Source organism: Myxocyprinus asiaticus, chromosome 17, assembly GCF_019703515.2.
Source record: "Myxocyprinus asiaticus isolate MX2 ecotype Aquarium Trade chromosome 17, UBuf_Myxa_2, whole genome shotgun sequence".
In the NCBI taxonomy this organism is placed as follows: Eukaryota; Metazoa; Chordata; class Actinopteri; order Cypriniformes; family Catostomidae; genus Myxocyprinus; species Myxocyprinus asiaticus.
The window spans coordinates 153,266-177,869 of NC_059360.1; the positions used below are offsets into that span (position 1 = coordinate 153,266).

At 39.4% G+C, this 24,604-nt stretch overlaps 1 protein-coding gene across 1 annotated transcript; it reads right to left on the reverse strand.

Annotated features, from left to right (window-relative positions):
- Window positions 1–4,269: 4,269 nt before the first annotated feature.
- Window positions 4,270–24,280, reverse strand: LOC127455354 (NLR family CARD domain-containing protein 3-like). The gene is made up of 9 exons (XM_051723184.1): window positions 23,796–24,280; window positions 22,851–23,109; window positions 22,274–22,396; window positions 21,731–21,844; window positions 16,650–18,557; window positions 6,895–7,068; window positions 6,421–6,594; window positions 5,913–5,959; window positions 4,270–5,841 (listed from the first exon to the last, which is right to left on the reverse strand). The coding sequence occupies exons 2-9, from the start codon at window positions 23,051–23,053 to the stop codon at window positions 5,291–5,293; spliced, it is 3,294 nt and encodes a 1,097-aa protein (XP_051579144.1). The 5' UTR covers window positions 23,054–23,109; window positions 23,796–24,280; the 3' UTR covers window positions 4,270–5,290.
- Window positions 24,281–24,604: the final 324 nt, after the last annotated feature.

A 24,604-nucleotide genomic window follows, 5' to 3' on the forward strand; every position in this document is an offset into this window, starting at 1 on the left:
ATCGGAGGATGGAGACATGGCCCATGTTTTTTGGTGGTGTGTCTAGATCCAGAAATTCTGGTCGAAGGTTCAGACTTCAGGTTAAGTTTTGATGTGGTGGGTACTCGGGTTTCGTTTTGCCCCAGACTTTGTGTTCTGGGCGGTGGGGTGGTCATCAATGTGGGGGATGGCCATATAGAGAACTGGGTTCTGACCTGTGTGATGATCGCCAGGCAGGTTATTTTAAGGGGTTGGAGGTCAGCTGGTGTGCCCCCATATCTGGAGTGGTGCACGGAAATGGGGAGGGTAGTGGCTTATGAGGAGGCGTTATTGGGAAGACGGGGTGATTTAGATTTTTTATCCGGAAATGGGGCAGGTATTTGGAATTTTTGGGGGGCTCTCGGGTAGGGTGTGGAGAGAGTACTGTAGTATAGTTTTAAGTGAGTATGATTATTATGTGTGTATATGTATGTGTATGTATGTATGTATATTTATATGTATGTGTGTGTATGTATATATTTCCTTATGTCTGACCACAGGATTGTTTTTGGGGAGGCAGGGTTGTGGGGCTTAAATGTTGAGTGTATATATATGTGTGTTTTGCTTTTCTTGTTATAAGATTTAATACAAAATGTTAATTACAAAATGGTTGAAAATGCAGTTGTCTGATGAAGTATGGTGATATTTGATTTTTATAAAAAATTGCTGTGTGAAATCTTATTGATAAAGTATGATTAACCTTAAATAATCATACATATATTTATATCATTTGAAAGCCCTAGTTCTTCTCTTCAATATGGTATATACAGTTCAGGTGTGTGATGTTACATGAATATAAATGTAATATGAATATGGACATGAATATCATATTCTGGCACAGAATGGAATTTTCGAATTTTGGGCTCAGGCTTTAAAGGGTTAAAATAAATAAAAAATAAAGTTAAAAGTTTGAAATCAAGGTGTCTTGCTTTATTGTGTAGGCTTATCCCTAACCCTGCTTAACGAAAATTACCCCATAGTACCACCTAGCGTCCAACCAGCGGTAATACCAGTGTTCGTCTGAGTTTTTTTTTCCTGTGACCAACCAACCAATAAAAACTTGGTCGACCAAGACTCTTCTCATCGACTAATGTTTGGTTGACTATCAGGGGGCAACCCTACTCAATACATGAGAGCATGCACAGAAACTGGCTATTTTCTGATTGGATGGAGACGTCAGGTTTACCCACCACCTTCCCAAAAACTCTCTGTAGACTTCATCTGTCTAATAAGGGGTTTCAAGTCATTTGTGCCAAGTTTAATTTGAACCATTTGACCACTCATGTAAAGAACACTGAAGCTGACCCCGTACACTTTAAGCTTTAGATTGCACAAACGTTCAGGGCTAGTTTGTTTCCCACCACAACCTACTAGAACAATGTTTGAGGGACTAAGAATTTCCTGGTCCAGCACTCCAGCAGGAAGACCCGGACCACGAGGAGATGGAGGATGAGATGGAACCTGATCCCCAGCCATGTTTACTGGTGTTGTTGTCCTTCCCCTCCCCTCTTTTCAGGTCCAGCACTTAAGAGTTTTCGCCACGGAGCCACCGTCCAGCATCCCCTGAAGCTCAACCTTGTCCAGTATCAAAACACTTGCATAAAACAAACTGTCACTCTTTGTAATTTGCATGCAGTTTTGAAAAATCACAGTTTTTGTTTTACCAACACTTTCACAAAATAATGAATACATAAACTCAATGTCTGTTTCACCAGAGGAATTTTCACACAGCTCCACCTTGCCCTCTGCCTGAAGAGAGCTGTCTAGTTTCCCTGAAACATCACTTTTTCTTGCTGACCAGAGCTCACCCTGGACATAGTTTTGTCACAGTTGTTGCTCACGTGTCTAGCTGAAAAAAACTTGAAACACAGGTTATACATTCTGCAATAAGCATTTGTGCTGTGTTAGTGACTATTACACATGTTACATTCACGATCTTATGTTTATTCTCGTTATTTTGCTACAGATTCTTACTGAATCTGTTTGATAAGACTGCTCATCTGACTTGTCAATTCAGTTTCTTCAGTATTGAACTCAAGAGTTACCGGCTTTAGCAATTGGACTGCAGTGCATTTCGATTCTGGCACTGGCTGAAGTGTTTACACCTGAGGGTGGCGCCAAAGCGAATAAATGAACAATTGTCTGTGCTGCTCAACTGAGATGAAAGATGTGGAATTTTAGTGAAAACAGTAGTTTATATTAATAATTATACTGAAATATTTCAGTGTCATTTTTCATTTTACCCTTCTTGTAGGTAAGCTCTGCTTACCTTGCTTATATAGACGGCACGTCCCTGGTTGTCACTTATAACACATAAAAACATGAACACAAGAATTTCAATGACTATCAATTTGTGCTTTGACCCAGAAAATGTTCTAATGCCCATAATCCGTACTTTTCTCTCTCTCATTTCCAAGTCTGTCACTCACAAGCCCTATCAGTTGACAGTACTGAGTTCCTCCATGCATACAGTTCATCAGATTCACCGGCGACGCTCCTCGATCGACCAGTCTTCATCACTTAAACTCTCAGCCCAACAGTCTGTACATTGATCACCAACACTTCCAACGATATCCCTAAACAACAGATCTCGTTCATTGGCAGCCTCCTCACAGACAGAAGCCAAGGTATCTAACATCTGAAAACCCGACCTAAATTAGCAGCAGCTGACCGTAGTCTCCTCACGGGTCCAGTTCCTTCAACGACAGGCAAACTCCACATTAATAACACCAGCGGTCAACAAACAATCAACCATTCGATGGGTCACGGAACCAGTTTTTGTAGTGGTTTTTCTTCTGCTTTGTGAATTTGATGGGAGTTAAATAAAGGACTTTCCACGCAAAAACTGTGTTTGCAAGGGAGTTATTTATTCTCAGTGCCTGTGTAGTGAAAAAACATAGACATGCATTACTCTCAGTTGTTCTTACTCAAACTCTGCCTCTGCTCTCCTCATCGCTGGAAAGAGGCCGAACCCGGATCTCGCAAGTTTACACATGACATCAGCCAAAGTGTGTGCTGTGACCATTACCTCATACGCAACAAACCCCTTTCAAAATAAAATACCCCATAACAAATAATAATGAAATAAAACAAACTGAGATCATAATCTGGTGTAACAACATATCCCTGCTATTCAATACAGGCTGACTGTCCTTAAATTAGGTCATTAAGTTTAAAAGCATGCCGTTTCATGATAAATCAACCTAAATTTAAAAAATGGCATATCAAATTAAACTAGAGAAGCTCCTCTTCATACTCAAATAGGTTTCAGTGTAAAAATTGCAGATTTTTTATACCAGAGGCGTGGAGTTGCATACAATCACCCAACAGCAATGTGAAAAACTGGTGGAAAGCGTGCAAAGACGCATTAAAGCTGTGACTGAAAAATCAGAGTTATTCCACCAAATATTGATTTCTGTACTCTTCCTAAATTAAAACATTAGTATAGTGTTGTTTATTAATAAGTTGTTTTCTTTGCATTATTCGAGGTCTGAAAACACAGCATCTTTTGTGTTATTTTGACCAGTTGTCATTTTCTGCAAATAAATGCTCTAAATGACAATATTTTTATTTAGAGTTTGGGAGAAATGTTGTCAGTAGTTTATAGAATTAAACAAAAATTTACATTTTTCTCAAACACATACCTATAAATAGTAAATCCAGAGAAACTGAACATTTGGAGTGGTCTCTTTAATTTTTTCCAGAGCTATGTGTATATGTACAGTACTGTGCAAAAGTTTTAGGCACTTTTGAAAAATGTTGCATAGTAAGGATGTCTTCAAAAATAATTACATAAATAGTTTTCATTTATCACTTAATGTCATACAAAGTCCAGTAAACATAAAAAAGCTAAATCAATACTCGGTGTGACCATCTTTGCTTTTAAAACAGCACCAATTCTCCTAGGTACACATGGACACAGTTTTTCTTGGTTGTTGGCAGATAGGATGTTCCAAGCTTCTTGGTGAATTATCCACAGTTCTTCTATCTAGTTAGGCTGTATCAGTTGCTTCTGTCTCTTCTTGTAATCTCAGACTGATACGATGTTCAGTGGGGGGCTTTGTGGGGGCCATGACATCTGTTCCCTGTTCTTCTATTCTAATCTTTTCTATTTGAAAAAGTAATGTTTGGGAGTCTAACATTTATATTTCCTATTGACACACTAAAGCTGAAGATATAAATAACCATTTTAAGACAAATGCTTTTGTGAAACATCTTATGTGCCTAAGACTTTTGTACTGTATGTACATATATATATATATATATATATATATATATATATATATATATATTCCTTGTAATTAACTCTCCCAGATAAAGCAAAAGTAGCATAGAATGCTTTCCTTATACCAACTCATCTCAATTTCTTGTCCATAATGAATGTCTGTTCGTAAAAGCTGTGTGTGTGTGTGTGCATGTGTGATCTGACATATGACCGAGGCCCTATTCATTTAACTACTTTGAGCTGTTATGACTACTAACAACGGTCTTCAACCATCACTTTTTACTGTTTTTACAGTGCTTCTTAGGGAGACTGGGACCAATAAACTGTCCACCAGCGATCATCATTGCACCACCTAGTGGTTGCTCTGAATTTTATAAAGAAGAATTTATTATCAAAACACCCTTTTCAATTCCACCAACTTGATTCCTGGACTACAGAGGAAGTCTCATATCTAGAGCAAGACCTGAAATGATACAGTCTAACAGATAGCTTCTAGAGTTTTTCTTCTTTATTGACAATAAACGAAGCTCATTTGTGAATTTAAATATTGAAATATTATATACATTGTAGTGTAAAGGAATATCTGTGTAACTACATACATGATTTATACATTTTATATTCAATCATAATTTTAATCTACAACTAATTCATAGTAAAAATGCTGAAACTACAATTTAAAGCATTTAAGTTAAAGCCACTAAATTTCCATGTATCTGTAGATCTATCTATTTATTTTATCATGTTTGTTGTCTCAAATGTTTCAATTCTGCGTGTGACGCAGTTCCACAATGGCATGAAAGCTCACTTTATTCAAGGCTGGGAAATAGCAAAGGTTTGAATTTCTTAACCATACTTTTCTACAGCACTCTTTACCACATTTTCTGAAACCCCACTGTATGTGTCCCAAGCAGGTTTTGGACCAGTTGCCACGATAACAATCCAGGGATTAACTTCAATGATCAATTATTGAATCTTTTAAGTCAGTAATTCAGGTATAATGGACACATTTGAAACAGTTTGCATTAATGTGTTTGTGGTAGATATTTTTCAGAATTTTGAATGCCTCACCTGACACAGAGACGCTGAGGAATCAGGATAAACCCTAAATCCAGCATAGAGGGGTTCAGTGAATGTGGTGTTGTATGTGTGTAAGTGTGTGAGTGTGTGTTTGTCAGAGATGCTGTAGAAGGACAGAGTGCCGGCCGGCCAATCCAGATACACTCCTATTCTGTTAGATGGAGGTGAGGGAGTGGGTATTTCAATGTTCTTATTATTGTGCCAGACAGTACAAATGTTTCCATTGTCAGTCCAGTAAAGACACCAGGAATGTTCATTGAGACCAACCCGACAATAAAACCCATGTTTTCTGTTTATTCTTTTATATGTCACTGCTATATGACCCTTGCCACTCCATTCAACCTCCCAGTAACAGCGTCCAGTCAGACTCTCTTTAGACAGAACCTGCTCATAGTGCTCAAATCTTTCTGGATGATCAGGATATGACTGCTTTTCTTTCACATGTGTCACCTTTCTGTTCTCCTCAGACAGCAAGAGGGTAGGGTGTGTTGTGTTTGGATCCAGTGTGAGATCACAGAAATCTGAAAACAAGAAGAGAGATTAGAATTTATGTGGCAAATGACGTGTGTATAATAAAAAAGAAAACGCTTACATTTTTGTGGTCCTAGTGTGATTCTGAAGGGTTCATTATGGTCCACACTAATAAAAAAGGACAAGGGATAGTAACTTGTCTGTTTAACATAAAACCTTAAAATGGCACAACTGTAGAATTGTAGAGTAGAATTCAGTGACTATGACAACTTTTATTTTTGCAGTTTGCTTAGACCTCATTGATTGCAAATTAATATCTTGTATTTTGTCATACTACTAATCGCTGGGATTGTGTATATGTATTTGATGTCTTTGAAGAAAAATATTTTTATGGGTGATTATAGAAGCATATTCCAGACAAACTCTAGAAAATAAAGTACTTGTTTTTGAAATTTTGTTTACTATTTGTTGGCCCATAAATTGAGACATACCTCAAATGCAATAGCATTTAATTTTTTATTTTTTTTTGTTTTTTAAATAATCACACTAAATTAACACATTAAATCAACAGCTCTATTTTTTACAAATATGCTCATAAATGTACCATGACAAATTTCAGCCCAACTTACTTGAGTTTGTTCAGTTTGCAGTTTGGATCATTGAGTCTCTCAGAGAGCAGTTTGACTCCTGATTCTCCTGGGTGATTGTAGCTCAGATCCAGCTCTATCAGATGTGAGGGGTTTGATCTCAGCGCTGAAGCCAGATAACAACAGCCGACCTCTGTCACCATACAGCCAGATAATCTACATACACACAACAACAACAATAAAATGAAGATCATCTTTAAAGAACTCCATTCACAAACACTTCAGAAATTACTGTTGCTCTTTACTGACTGAGGAATCTGCACATTTTCAATATTAAACTAATGTCTCATTCTTTCAATACATTTGCTTCATGTGATTATCTTATCCCATCCAAATTATACAGCTTTTCCCACTCAAGCATTTGTTTAAACATCCTACAGTCCCTAGAAGTCAGGCACAAGGTAGAGATTACATGTGGGATTCTAAATCAACTGTTTTATCTATGTTCTCTCAAACCTCAGTATCTCCAGTTTACAGTTTGTACTATTCAGTCCATTAGAGAGCAGCTTCACTCCTGAATCCTGCAGGTCATTGTTACTCAGGTCCAGCTCTCTCAAGAGGGACTTAGATGATTGTAGAGCTGAAGCCACAATTTCACAGCACTGACCAGTGAGATTACAGACAGCAAGACTGAAAGAGAGTTAAATACAATTATAGTGAGTTTTGTGGACAACTTCAACAAGTTATTAAGGTCATTACTGGTTATTCTCACACAACCATTTTGAAGCCATACACAATTTCTCTCTACATTCTCAACTTTCCCCATCCTATAATTGTTTAACTAGCCCAGCTTGATGACCTAATATAAATTTGTCAAACTGAGCCATTCAGGTTTGCCATGCAGAAACTGCAATATTCATCAACAATTAGGGTAGGAGCAAATCTCTTGCAAAATCCAGCTGATTCAAATGTATATATGTATTCCTAAATTAGTAATTTGAGAATTATGAATATATGGATTGCCATGCATGTGAACGTGACAGGATTTGGTGTGTTTATGGGTAAACAAAGGGCCAGCAATCATCCCCTCAAAAGACCCTGGACAGAATCAAACTGCCATTGTAAATGGAGTGCAACTGTCTGGTTCTGGAGGTAAAAAAAAAAAAACATTAATTTTTTTCAATGACTAATTACTTTTCAGTTATTAATTTTAAAACTTTAAAGACCTCTAGTGAGCTCTGAGGTTGTTAAAGGGTCATGAAACCCCAGAACAATTTTTTTGAGATAATACCAGATTTGTATGTTACACATGATAGAAGACATATGAGCATCTATTAATTTTAATTCTAAGAGGAAAGTGGTTAATTTATGGAATTTTGCACAGTTTTCATCTTCCGGGTTTAAAATCAACCTCGAGTCAATGTCACAGGATGAGATGTTTCCCTGTACTATGGTACATCATGGTGTTGTCAGTGTCTCATAATTCATTATGAGACTGCATGGCCTTAACCTATGAGAAGACGCTGTCTTATCATTATTCATGTCTGGTGAGAGAAAGCGGTAAGGACATCCACCTGAGATGAACTGTGACTAATTACCATCACTATGTTCACAGTGAGAGTCGGGGTAGATAAAAAGACAGCTAGTTCACAGAGAGAGGAGAGAGACAGACAGACAATATTCTTCGTGTCTTTTCCCTGAGGGAGAGTCTTGTGTTGTGTGAAGCTGAAAAGCAGACTGTTTATTTGAGTGATGCTGAAAAGCCTTCTTATGTTTTGAGTGAAGCTGTACAGCGATTGCTGGTTATTTGTGACTAAAACGGATTCACGTGAACTGTGGAAACCGGTTACCACTTCCTCCTTTATCTGCCCAACCTGAACCTTTGTTACATGATACTGGGCTGCAAGTGCTCAAGACGCAGTTTCCCTGTGATGCTGATGGGAGAACAGGCTTTCAATCAATGGCGAAACATTCTAAATGTTCACGCAGCAAACGTTTATTAACGTGACTGTTTTGAGATATGCACTGAGGTGGATTGGGGCTTGTTTGAGGTGCGGTTTAAACTGATAGCATTACACACAATCACTATTCATCTATCCAACCTTAATGTGAGTGTTAACCAGTCTAAAAACATATTTGTGAATCAACGTCATGGATTAAGTCTCAATTTTATTTTGACACGTTTATTTCACAGTTTCAATACAGAGTACATGGCTTAGCATTTATTTGAACATTAAATTACATATATAAAATGACCAGTTTGTTTCTGTGTAATGTATTGTGAGCTTATAAAACCGTGTATAAATTATTTGTGCATTTAGTCACAAGCAATTGTTAGAATCTTTGTGGTAACTGCATTAGTGAAATAAAGCTGAATGGATCAGACAGAAAGTTGTTGTGTTCACTCCTTCCTTTTTGTAAATATCTGAATATTTGGAATATTCCTTTACTACTTTTAATCAACAAGTTTAAAGCAAAAGTTTAATATTTTTCCATTGCTTTTAATTCAATTACATCATTGGCAATGCTTCCTGGTACTGTAGTTCACTCCCTTATAAAAGGTGTGTGGTGATGAGGGCGTGGTCGTGTGTCTGTCTGCGGGAGAGAAAGCGCGGTAAGTCTCGTCACCTGGGTTGTAATTATGTCTGGCACCAGTCTCTTGTTATAGTAGATGGGTTGGTGGAACGATTTAATAAAACCTTAAAAAACAAGATTCGTAAGTTCGTACACAAGGATGCCAGGAATAGGGATAAGTGGATCGATCCCGTTATTTGCAGTACGAGGGGTCCCGCAAGCCTCCACAGGGTTTTCCCCATTCAAGCTACTGTATGGGTGCTGGCCACGCTTGACATCATACAGGAAGCTTGGGAGGAGGGACCTTCAAACAGTAAAAATGAAATCTAGTACGTTCTTGATCTTAGAGCAAAACTCCACACTTTGGGGCAATTAACACAGGAGAATTTGCTCCAAGCTCAGGAATGTCAAAGCCGGCTGTATGACAGGGCACTCGACTATGACAATTCACACTGGGAGATAAAGTGCTTGTATTACTGTCCACCTCAAGCTCTAAATTACTCACCAAGTGGCAAGGGCCCTTTGAGGTCACACGGCGAGTCGGAGATCTCGATTATGAGGTTAAGTGAATGGATGGGGCGGGGCACATCAAATTTACCATCTCAAACTCCTAAAAGCATGGAGGGAGGCGGTCCGTGGCTCTAGCGACGGTAGTCCCCGAGAGGGCAGAGCTCGGGCCAGAGGTGACTCTCAAACCAAATTCATTCACCCTGGTCCCTTGTGGAGACCACCTCTCACCATCACAGCTCACAGACGTGGCCAGGTTGCAAATGGAATTTGTGGATGTGTTCTCGCACACTTCCTGGTCACACGAACCTCATAGAACACCATATCGAGACCACCCCAGGGGTGGTAATTTGTAGCAGGCCCTATCGCCTTCCGGAACACAAAAAAAGTTTAAGGAAGAATTAGAGGCCATGCTTGATATGGGTGTAAAAGAGTCGCACAGTGATTGGGCCAGCCCAGTAGTTCTGGTGCCTAAGAGCGACGGGTTGGTCTGATTCTGTGTTGACTATCGCAAAGTGAACACGGTGTCCAAATTTGACGAGTATCCAATGCCTCGGATTGACGAATTGCTCAATCGGTTGGGTGCGGCTCAATTTTATTAGCCACTGGACTTAACAAAGGTTATTGGCAGATCTCTTTAACTCCAATCTCCTGAGAAAAAACATCTTTTTCCTACACCAATTTGTGACCTTTCCCTTCAGTTTGTTTGGGGCCCCTGCCAAGTTCCAGCGTCTCATGGACAAAATCCTCAGACCCCATACAGCATTTACTGCTGCATATTTAGATGATATTATTATCTATAGTAATGACTGGCAGCGGCATATGAACATCTGAGGGCTGTCCTGAGATCGCTGCGATGCGTGGGGCTCACAACCAACCCGAAGAAGTGTGCAACTGGGAGGGTGGAAGTTCGGTATCTGGGGTTCCACTTGAGCCATGGGCAGGTGCGTCCCCAGGTTGACAAAACCAGATGTGTCCCGAAGTTGCCCGCTGGCTGATCTTACTAGAAAGGGGGCCCCCGATCAGGTCTAGTGGACGGAGTCGTGCCAACAGGCTTTTCTAAAAATAAAGTCTATGCTTTGTGGGGGACTGCTTTTATATGCTCCTAATTTCTCCCTCCCCTTTATTTTGCAGACAGATGCATCAGACAGGGGGCTGTGGGCAGTGCTCTCGCAGGAGGTGGAGGGAGAGGAGCGACCGGTGCTGTACATTAGTTGTAAGCTCTTGCTGAGAGAGACTAAGTACAGCACCGTGGAGAAGGAGTGTCTGGCGATCAAATGGGCCGTCCTCACTCTCCGATACTACCTGCTGGGGTGGGCCTTAACCCTCTGTTCAGATCACGCCCCACTCCAATGGCTCCACTGCATGAAGGATACTAACATGCGGATCACCCGTTGGTACCTGGTACTTCAGCTGTTCAAGTATGAGGCAATCCACAGACCAGGAGCGCAAATGGCTGTGGCAGACTTCCTCTCCAGAAATGGGGGGGGGGTTGGCAGGACGGATGATGCTCTGGCCTGAGTCGGGCAGTGGGGATATGTGGTGATGGGGTCATGTGTTTCTCTGCGGGGTAGAGAGAGCGGTAAGGTTGTAATTATGTCTAACACCTGTCTCTTGCTATAGCGATGGCAGAGGGAGACATAAAGGTCACCAGCTCACCAGGAGAGAGGGAGAGAGAGAGCATAATCTCAACACTTACTGAATGTTGTGATTCTGATAGAGTGTTCCAAGAAAATATTATTTTGTTAAATGTTTGAGTGAATAGACTGTATTAAGTCACCCCAGAACCTGAGGCAGAAAGAAATAAAAATCTTGCCTGCACTTCTTCGTTGCATCCTGATTCCTCCATTGCCCAAAATAACATGTTACAAGGCTTTAATTCACAGTCTTGAATCTGACCTCTTCATGAAATATCTATTTTTATCACTCTGCAGCCCCCATAGCTGACTGTTACTCTTGTTGCCTATCAATGTTCTGTTTACTATTTACTGCCAGGGACTATGACTGCTTCCAGTCTGCCAATGCTTATACTCTGATGGCGCTGCGGATGGCCACCTCGATGTGGAGCACTCCAGTTCTTTTGCTGTTTTTGTTTGTCCTGTGTTTAGTAATGTCTTTTCGATCAGTTTCACCTGAGACAAACTTTAAATATTCGGCAGCAAACACCAGATAATCTTTTACTGATATTTGATTATTCTGATGTTTTGTTGGAGGACATTTTAGTCAGAGGAGCTGCAGTGCTGTACAAGCATGCTTAAAGATGTAAATGAGGGAAGCGTGCTGGCGCACTAGTCAAACTGCATCATCGTGGCTTCCGAACCACAATGCCAAGTATACATCCAGTGAATCTCCGCTCTCTTCCTAACAAAACGGACAAACTACTTCACCTAACCCGTACAAATAAGAACTTTGCTAACTCTACTGCTCTGTGCTTCACAGAAACATGGCTGAGTGAAACCGTTTCGGACAGCGTGTTACATCTGCTGGGTTTTCAGCTGTTCAGAGCGAATCTTATCGCGGAGTTATCGAGGAAAACAAGAGGCAGTGGAACATGCTTTTACATCGATGCAAGTTGGTGTACAGATCTAACAACATTGAAGAAGATGTGCTTCCCTAATTTAGAAGCGCTCTTCCTCAACTTTAAGCCTTTCTACTCGCCGCAGGAGTTTTCCTAGTTTATTCTGGTGAGTGATTATATTCCTCCACAAGCGTGTGTGAGCGCAGCGCTGCAACAGCTGGCTGATCAGAACACAGACACAGAGCAACAACACTCAGACTCACTTATTATTATTCTTGTGGATTTTAACACAGAAAACCTCACACACGAACTGCCCAAATACAAGCAGCACATTACATGCCCAAACAGAGACAGAAATGTACTGTATTACTGCTACACTACATTAAAGGATGCATATCGCTCTGTACCTAGAGCAGCTTTGGGACTCTCTGATCACAGTCTGGTTCATCTTCTTTCAACCTACAGGCAGAAACTAAAATCAGCTAAACCTGTAGTTAAGACTTTAAAGAGATGGACCAATGAAGCAGAGCTGGAACTACAAGCCTGTTTTGACTGCACTGATTGGAGTGTTTTTGAAGATGCAGCCACTGACCTGGATGAGCTCACAGATACTGTGACATCATATATCAGTTTCTGTGAGGACATGTGCATTCCTACAAAGACTTATTTAACATACAACAATGACAAACCATGGTTTACAGCAAAACTCAGGCAGCTTCAGGTTTACATGGAGTAACAAAGCATGTGTTCAAAATAAGCATGCGAGCACTGGACAATTAATCAAATTAAAATCGTGACATGTCCTAGTGTGATGTATTAAACTGCTAAAGGCTGCAATCTTACTGTGGATGAGCTGCGTACTTTAAATAAATCCGACCGCTCATCCACTAGAAACTCCACATACATTGAGAATCATTCACGATGTATGAGATGACAGAGCAGAGCACTTATCCATTGTGAACCACGCAGCACATGTAAAATCTATAAATTAAAATCACAGTTTTTGCGCTTTAACCTCAGCTCAGCTGTATTTATATTGTATTTAAAACAATAGAGTTGACCAAAAAGTGCTTCACAGTAATAAAACTTAAAACATAAAATTTCTAAATTACCACATACACAAACATCAGAAATCTAAAATACAAACACTCCAAAGTCCAGTGTTCAGTGATCAGATTTCAGACGTGACTTAAGTCTTCAATGATCACACTAGGCCGTGTTGCGTACCGTTTATCGGGAAAAATGAAGCTTCAGGCAAAAAATTCTCATCATAATAAAAGCACGATTCAAAATAAAATGTAGATGCCTGAAATTGAATAAAAATATACTACTACTGTTTAGTAAAATTGAATACTCACTGTAATAATAATAATAATAATTAATCAAAATATCACAAGCAAGACAGCTGTTGAAGAAATGTTTGGCAAAAAAAATGTTGAAAAGTTCTATTTTCACTTAAAAGTTAAAAGTTTTAAGAATTTATTGATTAGATACCATTTTGATTATGAAATTAAATTGAACTAATTATTAAACTATAATTATTAATGTAATTAGTAAATAATTAAAAATAACTAAACTGATGTGTTCAATAGCACATTATCATATTAGTATATTTTGCTGTGGTATCAAAATTGGTATCGAGAACCACAAAATTACACTGGTATCGGTACCGACTACTGAAATTTGGTACCATGACGACACTAATGGGGATAAAATTATTAGAGATTAGAGTGGCTAAAAGAAGCTCCTCTGAAAAGCTGGAAAACAAGTCTTCAGCAAACGACCCTGCATCAGTGTGGAGAGGCCTGAAAGACATTACCAAATACAAGACACCACCCCCAACACTGTAGGGAATCAACAACTGACTGACGACCTGAATGTATTTTACTGTAGATTTGAAAAGCCCAGTCTCACACCCCACACCTGCTCGGACCTTCACTTCACACAAACACCAACACCTCCCGCAACCCCCCTCCTGCTACTCAACCTGCACTTAAGATCTGTGAAGAGAATGTGACAGGTCTTCTGGAAACAAAAGACAAGGAAAGCACAGGGCCCAGATGGTGTTTCACACAATTGTCTAAAAGCCTGTGCTAACCAGCTGGCCCCATCTCCACACAGATCTTCAACACATCATCGGAGCACTGCAAAGTTCCTAGCTGCTTCAAACACTCCACCCTACTCCCTGTCCCAAAGAAACACAAGATTGCAGGACTTATTGACTACAGACCTGTCATCCTGACGTCTGTGGTCATGAAGTTATTTGAGAGACTGGTGTTGGCCCACCTGAAGGACATCACTGGACCCTTACTGGATCCCCTGCAGTTTGCCTTTCAATCTAACAGGTCTGCTGATAAATCAATATGGGACTGCATTACATACTGCAACATCTAGACAGACCAGGGACTTATGCATCTAGACAAACCAGGGACTTTAAGAGGAACACTCCAACATTAAACCTGCTCACCATTCTGAACAGCACTGTGGCAGCAGTGGAGTCATTCAGGTTCCTGGGCACTACCATCTCACAGGACCTGAAGTGGGAGACTCAAATTGACTCCACTGTGAAAAAGGCCCAGCAAAGGTTGTACTTCCTTGGACAGCGAGGAAGTTCAACCAGCCATAGGTGCTGCTGATCCAGTTCTACTCAGCAGTCACTGAGTCTGTCCTCTGCTCTTCAATAACTGTCTGGTTTGGTTCAAGTCAGACATCAGAAGACTTCAAAGGATAGTCCGGACCGTTGAGCGGATTATTGGTTCTCACCTTCCCACCCGCCAAGAAATGTAGACCTCCTGAGTGAGGAAAAGGGCTGGAAAAATAGCTTTGGACCCCATTCCCCCAGCACACTACCTTTTTGAACTGTTGCCCACTGGCCGGCACTACTGAGCTCGGAGCACCAGAACAGTCAGGCAAAAGACCAGTTTCTTCCCTCAGGCCATTCACATTATGAACAGTTAAAACTGCACCCAATACTCTCCATTGTGGCAATACAATCATGTGCATATTCAACTATTCATTCATATTTACTGTATATTCCATTTATATTTATTTGACATCCTACCTCTTCTGCACAATACATTAAATCACCTTGAACATAACTGTATATCTGTATATAGCATATTTGAACAACATATTGCCCTTCTGTAGTTTCCTCTATATATGTTTCTTATTTTTGATTCTTAATTCACTGTTTGTGTATATATGTTTATACGTATATGTTGTATATATGTACTTTTTTTTTAATTCTCTTTGCACTGGAAGCTACTGTCACCATAACCAATTCCTTGTGTGTGTAAACATACTTGGTAATAAAGCTCATTCTGATTCTGATGTTGTTAAAGTTGCACAAGTACTGAATTGAAGAGGGTGAATAATTATATGAACAATTTTTTTTTTTTTTTTTACTATAAAACATTTGTAAAGTAGTATGTGAATCAGTCTACAAAAATTGGTCTTGGTGCACAGGAGGAACTGTTATATTAATGTATAAATTAGGGTTGCTACGATCAGGATTTTTACAGCCAATAACGATCACTGATTTTTTTGTCACCTGATCAGCCGATACCGATCCCGATCACCACCTTTTATCAGGAGCTCTGTCATAACTGGTAATATTTAAGCTTTCTGCACACTATTAACTGAATTTCACTGTTGGCAATACCATTTTGCCTTGTTTTTGTTGACAAAATAAGGTAAAAGGGCTAGTTATAAAAGCTTTTTTAATAACACTTTAAAACAAGTATAGGCTAACACAAAACATTCTTTGTATTATAATAGATAAAGTGTGAATCTTTGTGTCAAACTGATAGCCTACAGGTGCAATTAATCTTAATGTGACATTTTTTAATATTTGTTCATTGTCACTATTTCATAAAATAATTATTTTTATTTTTATTTATCTTTGGATCATATCATACATTATATTAATACATTATAGCATCTAAATATTGTATAAAAAAACTATTAAATTGATAAAAATGCTGTATTTTTGTTTAGTTGGATGATCGAAGTTTCTTTTTAACTTGTAGCTGCTTGAGCTTTAATGAGGGGAACATGCACTCCCTTCATGAGGCAATAAATGAAAGGAGAGCGGAGAAACAGTGCATCTTTCTGGACTCTACAGGTGCTACTGTTAATGCGGTTTAATCACGAGATATTTAATAAAGATATTTGAATTACATCACATCTTGTATCCTGCGTTATCACTGTGATTTCTATATCTGGTGGAGAATGAGAAGCTGCCACTGTGAATGATAATAAAGACCATTTCACAGCTCAAGGTGGTTTCTCTATGAAATGTCGCAGGTGAAACGCCATACAGTACAGAACACAAACGTTTCATATTCATCATAAGTCTCCCTCTCTGCATTGTTCACAACTGCTGAATCAAGTCTGTTGTCTTACAGCACTCTGCCAGTGTTCCCCACACTCCATAATGCCATGATAGTGCTTGATAGTAAGTAGTAAGATAGTAAGATAGTAAGATAGTAAGTCTTAAAGGAGCCACGTCTTTTGTGACATGGGCGATCGGTTTTTGCGATCAGCCAAATTACAGATCACCAATCGAGTTGTAAGACATGAATATCGGTCGATACCGATCGGTGGCCAATCAATCGGAGTACTTCTAGTATAAATTCTGTATAAATTATTTTTCTATGAATAAATTACTCACATAGCTTTTCTGCAGTTGCTCACAGCTGGTATCAGTCTCCTTCTTCCCTCTTCTGATGTGTTGTATTTCTTCAGGTCCAGCTCATCCAGCACCTCCTCTGACATCTGAAGCATGTAGGCGATTGATGAACATTGAGCAGGAGTGAGTTTATTCTCTGTGTGTTTGTCTGATTTTAGAAACTCCTGAATCTCTCTGTACAGAGTCTGATCTTTCATCTCCAACAGACAGAGGAACAGACTGATGGATCTTTCAGTCGAGAGATGCTTGGCATTCTTGATTGTGTTTTTAATGTACAGTGAGGTTTTCTTGATGCTCTCTGAGCTGTTCTCTGTGTGTGTCAGTAGATCCTGTAAGAGTCTCTGACTGGACTCCAGTGAGATTCCCAGTAGGAATCGCAGAAAAAGATCCAGGCTTCCATTTGCACTCTGAAGAGCTTTATCAATTGCGTCCCTATGCAGATTATGAACTTGATCCAAAAACTGCAATATGTTAAGATTTTTGATAACATAATGGTAAAACACATAGAAAGCAGCCAGAAACTCCTGAATGCTGAGATGAATGAAGCAGTAGACTTTCCTCTGATGAATCACAGAGTCCTCCTTAAAGATTTCAGTGCAGATCCCAGAATACACTGAGGCTTCAGTGATGTCTATCCCGCTCTCTTTCAGGTCCTCCTCATAGAACATGACATTGCCCTTCATCAACTGTTTGAAAGCCAGTTCAGCAAGTTTAAAAATCACTTCACTGTTGGACTGCAGGGGTTTCTCTGGATCTCTCTCTTCATACTTCTGATTCCTCATATTGATCTGAATGAGCAGGAAGTGGATGTACATTTCAGTCAGAGTCTGAGGGATTTCTGCACTGTCATCTTGTTTCAGGATATTTTGAAGCACAGTGGTTGAGATCCAACAGAAGACTGGTATGTGGCACATGATGTGGAGGCTTCTTGATCTTCTAATGTGTGAGATGATTCTGCTGGCTTGATGTTCATCACTGATTCTCTTCCTGAAATATTCCTCCTTCTGAGGGTCATTGAATCCCTGGATTTCTGTGACACGTTTGATGTATTTGGAGGGGATCTGATTGGCTGCTGCTGGTCTGGAGGTAATCCAGATGAGAGCAGAGGGAAGCAGCTCTCCTTTGATGAGGTTTGTCATCAACACACCAACTGATGAAGTCTCAGTCACATCAGAAACTTTCTCACTGTCTGAAAAATCCAGTGGAATTCTGTTTTCATCCAGACCGTCAAAGATGAACACAAGTTTACACTGATCATAAATCTTTGAGTCCAGATCATGAAGTTCTGGATGAAAGTCCAGCAGAAGTTTGTGAAGACTGTACTGCTCATCTTTAATCAAGTTCAACTCTCGAAATGGGAGCACAAACATGAAATCTACATCCTGATTGGCTTTTCCTTCGGCCCAGTCCAGAATGAACTTCTGCACAGAGACTGTTTTTCCAATTCCAGCGATGCCTTTAGTAAGAACAGTCTTTATTTTGTCTGTTCTCTTCTCCTCACATCCTGGTTCAGGTTTAAAGATGTCATTGCAGTAGATTGGAATATCATGTAAGTGTTGAGTTCTGGGTGTTTTCTCCATGTGTAAAACCTCATGTTCTTCATTCACCCCTTCACTCTCTCCCTCTGTGATGTAGAGCTGCGTGTAAATCCTATTCAGGAGGGCTTGATTCTCTTGTCGTTTGAATCCTTCAAATAAGCTGTCATACTTGTTTTTCATGCTGGTTTTGTGTTGGTCATTTACTCTTGGCAGAAAGTCATCTACTGGTTGACAAGAACACACCTGCTGGTCTCCAGTCTCCTTCAACTCTGTGTGTGTCTGTTGGTGAGCTTTTGTGTTTTGCTGCCTGATATGGGACTTCACAGAACTGTTCATTTCATGTATCTTCCACCTGAAGAGAGAAAGAAAAAAGAAAATGGCCTTTGGAGACATGAGTAATGCTAGATAAGAAAGTTCAGAAGAAAAAACATAGGTTTTGGTGTTATTTCTAGGGATGCGACCCATTACTTTAAAATCTGGTAACAGAAACACTGACACGAAGAAAAAACATTGTTTATGTGAAAAAAAAATGCTGGTTTAATTACATTTAATAGAAGCAGTTGCTGATGATTTTTAAATTGACAGTAACTACATCGCATTTACAGTTGAGACTGGTTGAGATATGTGCACATCCTCTATCATGGAGAGGTCCATATAATGGAGTGCAACAGAACAAAAGAACTCACCTAAGTTCATGGAAGCTGTAACGATGTAAAGGATGGGCATGGAAGAGGAAGGAACTGGCTAAACAGTCAACACAAAGTTTAATGATAAAGCTCAACATGAAACAAACATAAACACAGACACACATGCAACGCGGCCGCTTGCACCTCTCTTTTTCTCTAACTGTCGCCTCCAGCTAGTCCCGATCCCCCTCCCGGCTGTTAGCCCCAATTCAGGGCCGGCTGTGTGTCCTCATGGCCCGGCCCCACCCTCCTCCTCATCTGTTTCTTAGTTCCTAGTTTAAAGTCCACACCCCCAGAAGTGATTAAGCAATCTCTCTCTTTGTTATTAGCACATAATAAAGAGCATTTCCTTTGTGTTTTCCAGTGCTCTGATATTGTGTGTTAGTCATGGTTGTTTCTGTCAGATTCAAACTGACAGGATAGAACAATAAAAGCACCATTAAAGTAGTACATGTAATTTGCGCATTATATTCCAATTCTTTTGAAGCCATAGGATAGTCTTGTGAATCGCAAAAGGCTGCACTTTTTAAGTAAATATATAGTCTTCATACCCTGCACGCTTCAGTGAATAAGCGCTGCTTTGTTGTCACACACTGATAGGATGCGCTATGATCATGATGTGCTGCTATATTTAGCACTCTCAGAGCAGTGCATGATATGTGAGCACTCTACCTTCATCTCAGATGTAGATGCTCAATACTCCAGCAGTTCAGTGTTATGCTAAACTAACATACGAAGTATATAAGGAATAACTGGTGACGGACCTTTGAAGTATTGAAACATAATGCACACCTGAGGTGGTAATGCGAGTGGACATAATTTTTTTAATAATATAATGGGATGGAGTTAATTATTCTGCCTACATCACGGTTACCACATCTCAAGACATCTTCCAGTATTTTATCCAAGACATTTTCAAGTTTTATCCCTAAAAAACTCGTGAATAGAACTACTTCTTTACGCAACAGATTCAGCATTTTGCTTAGATACAGCCCAAGTCTTTGTTGCTAGTTCGAAAGAGTCACCCAAGCCTCTGTTGCTAATTTGAAAGCGTCCCTTTAGATCTGGTAACAGAGGCTTAGGCTGTTTTTAGCTCTTATTAAAGTAACAATGTATGTGCGTGAGCGAGCCAGAAAAATAAGAAAGTGCTTGAATGGGTGTGTGTACCTGTGTGTGTCGTGGCTCATGTCAGCTGTAACATCGCTTCAAATCACCAAGATGTTTAACTACACCTCTCAGCAGCAGGGTGGGAGTGGTGCCATTCATATATGAAGGTTTTCAGTTGCAAAACTGTTGTATTGATTATATCCCAGTGGTGCACTGACATCAAGGCTCTCTGTCATGGAGTTTCTGCAACATCTTAACCACGTACTGCAAGACTGCAAAAACCTCTTAAAACAGCATACGTTGTGGACAATGAGACCATCCAGATCAGGATGCATGATACACCAAGACAATGCGGCATCAACAACAGTAGCAAGGGAAGTGTTGGCTTATTTCTATCCCCGCGGGTCAAGCGCGCGAATGCTATCATCCAATGCCACTAGAATGCAAAGTAATGCAAAAGTATAATGACTGACAAAAATATGATTATAATATTATCATTTTGGACTGCACATGCCCTGCCATGTGGCGTAATTACACATAACTGCAACAGAAACAATACGCATTATCCTGGTGTATCGTGCACCCCGATGTGTATGGTCTTACTGTCCACAACGTAAGCAGCTTTAAGAGGTTTTTGCAGTCTTGCAGTACGTGGTTAAGATGCTGCAGAAATGCTATGAACCTGGCCACATGCCAGTCAGCACACCTCCGTTAGAAGTACAATGGGTGCGCTTCATCCTCATGCAGTTTTACAATGAGATTTTGGTTGGTAGAGCAACATTTTAGGAAGTTTTACTTCAATTACCAGGGTGTCAAGGTCTCTGGACAGTTTTGTGATTTTTATGTTGAGATTTTACTTATCATGTTGAGTTAGAGGATAATGCAGACATACTGTGGTATTGCACATTTTAAAGAACTTTGACTGCCTCAAAGCATATGAGGTCTCTGGCACCCCCCAGGTCGGGAACCACTGAGCTACAAGACCATTCAACTACTTGAACAGTGCGAGTAATGCTTGACATACTATAAATTGGCTTTCAAGGATTTATACCTTGTCGTCATGATTAACACAGGCTAACAACTGGGGTAAATTCTGTCATGTTACACTAAATTTTTGCGTTAATAACAAATTTCTTGACAAAAAGTGTTTCCAAACCAGTTTTTCACAACATCTGAAGTATCAATGTAGCGCTAGAGTTAAACGGAAAAACATTATGTTGACACTTGTCAAATGTTAGCTATAATTTGCGTTTCAATCAGCTATATCGGTAAACTTCTGTCGCAAAAATATCCTTGGATGGAAACATAGTTACACACAATGCATGAGGATAAGCACTTCAATATGAGAACACATCTTGAAATCTGAATCTGACCAGGTGCTTTTTAAGGTCCAAATAAAGGACATGTACGGTACGTGAAAAGAGGACGTAGGTTTCATTTAAAAATCAGCAGATTTGAGGGACATACCTTTGCATTATTCCTGCATTAACAAGTTAACAATAGGAGCCTTCTTCTCATGCAGACTGCCATTTTTATGATTCCCAACAAAGTCTAATTTAAAATTATCACATTATGATTTGGTTTCGGTTTTCGTCCCAGTGTTTCCATAATTTCCTGTTTTGGCCAGTAATTTTCATTTCAGTGCATCACTAGTCATTTACATTCAGTTTCTTAAACCATGGTTACTCTGAGATGCACTGCAGTAAACCAACAACTACATGTTTTTACTAACAAAGTTTGAGAGGTCACTGCTTTATCACTAAATTCAGGGGGACACATCATAGAGTTGTCACTCTTCATAGACACACGGCTAGGTTCTGAAGATGCGTCTCTCTCTCTCTTCCTCCTAATTATACAGACAAATGACAAACAAAACCACATTTCAGACATGTCTGCTGTTTTTCTTTCAATTTATTTTCCCAAGCACTGGTTAGTGTCTTTATAGCTTTAATGAACTGTAAGTTGCTTCATATTAGTGCGTATTGTATAGAAGTATACTATCTATATAGTGCGTATTGTATACTGTACAGTGTATGTTATTATTTGTATACTGTTGTGTGTAATTATGTGTATATCATATGTTTAAATTGCGTTGTGTTAATTTGATGTTATTGTAAATTGGTATATGTCTCATCACTGTCACGACTGCTATGTTGATCAGAACTGCACCCAAGAATTTCACACACCATTGCACTTGTGTATATGGCTGTGTGACAATAAAGTGATTTGATTTGATTTAAGCACCTGATAAATGCATAAATGACTAGTATGTTACCTGAGGTCAGAGTTCTCTGCTTTATCACTAAATTCAGGAGGACACATCATAGAGTTGTCACTCTTCATAGACACACAGCTAGGTTCTGGACGAGCTCCACTTTTTCTCTTACACCTGATGATTCTTCCAAAAACAAATGAAACATTGTTTTAGACCTCTCTGCTGAATACCATTCAATCTCTTAGTGTCTGAATAACTTTAAAGCTGAAGTGTGTAATTCCTCCGCTACTAGCACCAATGAACACTTATAAATAAACATTTTCAAAACAGTTTCTGAGTTCACCTTATCTGCTCTTGATTGAACAAAAAGAATCATGCTATAGGTTATGTTGTTATGTGGGGTCTAGGCGGGCCACTTAAAACAAACACAGGGATTTTTATAGTGTCACAGAAACACAGTGTTCATCGTTTCAAGAAAATTACCTCTGACTGGCTTACTTTTAGTTGTGTCTGCATTTTAAGCTGGGATAGGAGAAAGTAATTTAACATTGATAAAGTTACATACTTCAGCTTTAATGCACTGAATGTTGCTACAAATAAAAGCATATATGAAATGCATAAATAACTAGTATGTAACCCAAGGTCTGAGGTTGCAGCTCCATCAGTAAATTCAGGCATCAGATTTCTCATAGGTTCATCACTCTTAGTAGACAGAGAACTTGATCCTGGAGATGATGCTCTTGAAATCTGGTACTGATCAGCACCAGACTCTTCTTTTTGCTTGCTGAAACTTGTTTTAGAGGTAGTGTCCTCCTCATCTCTCTCCTCAATGAGACTCATTTTGGAGGCAGTGCCATCTAGTCTCTTTTCTCAGAGTGTAGAGACTGATTTCAGACCTTATTTGGAAATACAAAGCAAAAAGAGATAACAGACACTGCCTGATTACATTTTAAGGGTTTTTACTCAATTGACTAAAGCAGCAGAGGAAAATCATCCTAGAATAAACAGTATACTGAAAATCCAGCTTAAGCTGGTAGCTGGTTTCTAGCTGGTCATGAGCTGGCCGACCAGCTACCATGTTCTAAAAACCAGCTTGACCATCTTGCTACCAGTTTATTTACAGTAATTTTATTGAAAAAAAAAAAAATAAAAAATTAAGACTTCTTAATCTTAATTTAACCTACTAAAGTGAAATTACAGCTGGAATTTGCAGCCCTCAAAAGATGTTCTGTTGCAGATCTTGCATTAATCAATAGATAGACATTTGTCAATTAAACAAACTCATTCAGTCGTTAGGGTTAGTACGTGACAACACAGCGTCTACAAATATCATATGAGAAATATATACATGATGACTTCCATAAATTTGAGTACACTGAAACAAAATCTCAAATTCACCATCTGAGTAATATTAAATACGATTAACTTAAATCACTTTAATCGTCGACGTTTCGACCATTAGGCTATCCAGGTTTGTTTGCGAATTAAACTATCAAAATATAAACATCCATTTTGAAATCTCATTAAAAAGCTGAAACTCAAATGACGGTTCATTTTTATATGCTAAATTATATAAACCTACCAAACATATACTGAAGTGTAGATTCCCGTCGTTTAGGTAGAAAGCCTTGAAATGGCGTCTTTTCCCTTACTTTTACTTTCGTTTTGCCTACCTTATCTGGAATTAATGTGACTCGGTTTTTACAACTCCACCCAGAACAAAAAAATCACTACTACCCACTAATTTTACATTTATTAAACTGCAAATCGGGATATAATTGGAAAAACACAACCATACCAGTATACCTTCGATTTATCAACAATACATTTTAAACATTAAACCAGTCAAATCCACTTAAGTCAGTGTGAAACGATCTCTTCGTTTACTTAGTTGAACACCCCATCTAGTGGCGCAGTTAATCGTCACATTCTAGTCTGGTGACATTGGCTGAGTACGAAATAGCAGAAATAGTATAAGTAGTATGCAATTTCGAACTCAGCAATCCTCTTCTGTCTACCGTTCAACGATTTAACTCTTACTGATCCTCAGTAATATTCTCGACCTTATCTCAGCTATGTTGCCAATAATATTACATTTAAAGGTGCAGTAAGCTATTTCTTAGACTGTTGTTGAGACTTGATATTTGAACTCAACAGCCAAACAAACACACCCCTCCCTTCCGTGCTCCTTCAGAAGCTCCGCACCCAAGAAGCACCCCGCATTGCCAATGCTGTGTGATCGCAACAGGCTGTGTCTCGTTTGGAAGGCTGCGTCCTCCGGAGGTCGCATTTGTCAGCCGCATACGTCATCGAGGCTGTCTCGTTTCAGAAAAGCGAGTAGGACACTCTGAATGCAGCCTTTGAATGCGACCTTCTTTCGCGGGAATTTGG

What these genes read in the sequence shown, in the direction of transcription:
- LOC127455354 (XM_051723184.1), bottom strand. Translation starts at nt 23,053, where the DNA reads ATGAGTCTCATTGAGGAGAGAGATGAGGAGGACACTACCTCTAAAACA. An exon ending in GCTGCAACCTCAGACCTTGG is followed by an intron (nt 22,397 to 22,850) that starts GTTACATACTAG and finishes TGTTTTTGGAAG; the next exon opens with AATCATCAGGTGTAAGAGAA. An exon ending in AGCAACTGCAGAAAAGCTAT is followed by an intron (nt 7,069 to 16,649) that starts GTGAGTAATTTA and finishes ACTCTCTTTCAG; the next exon opens with TCTTGCTGTCTGTAATCTCA.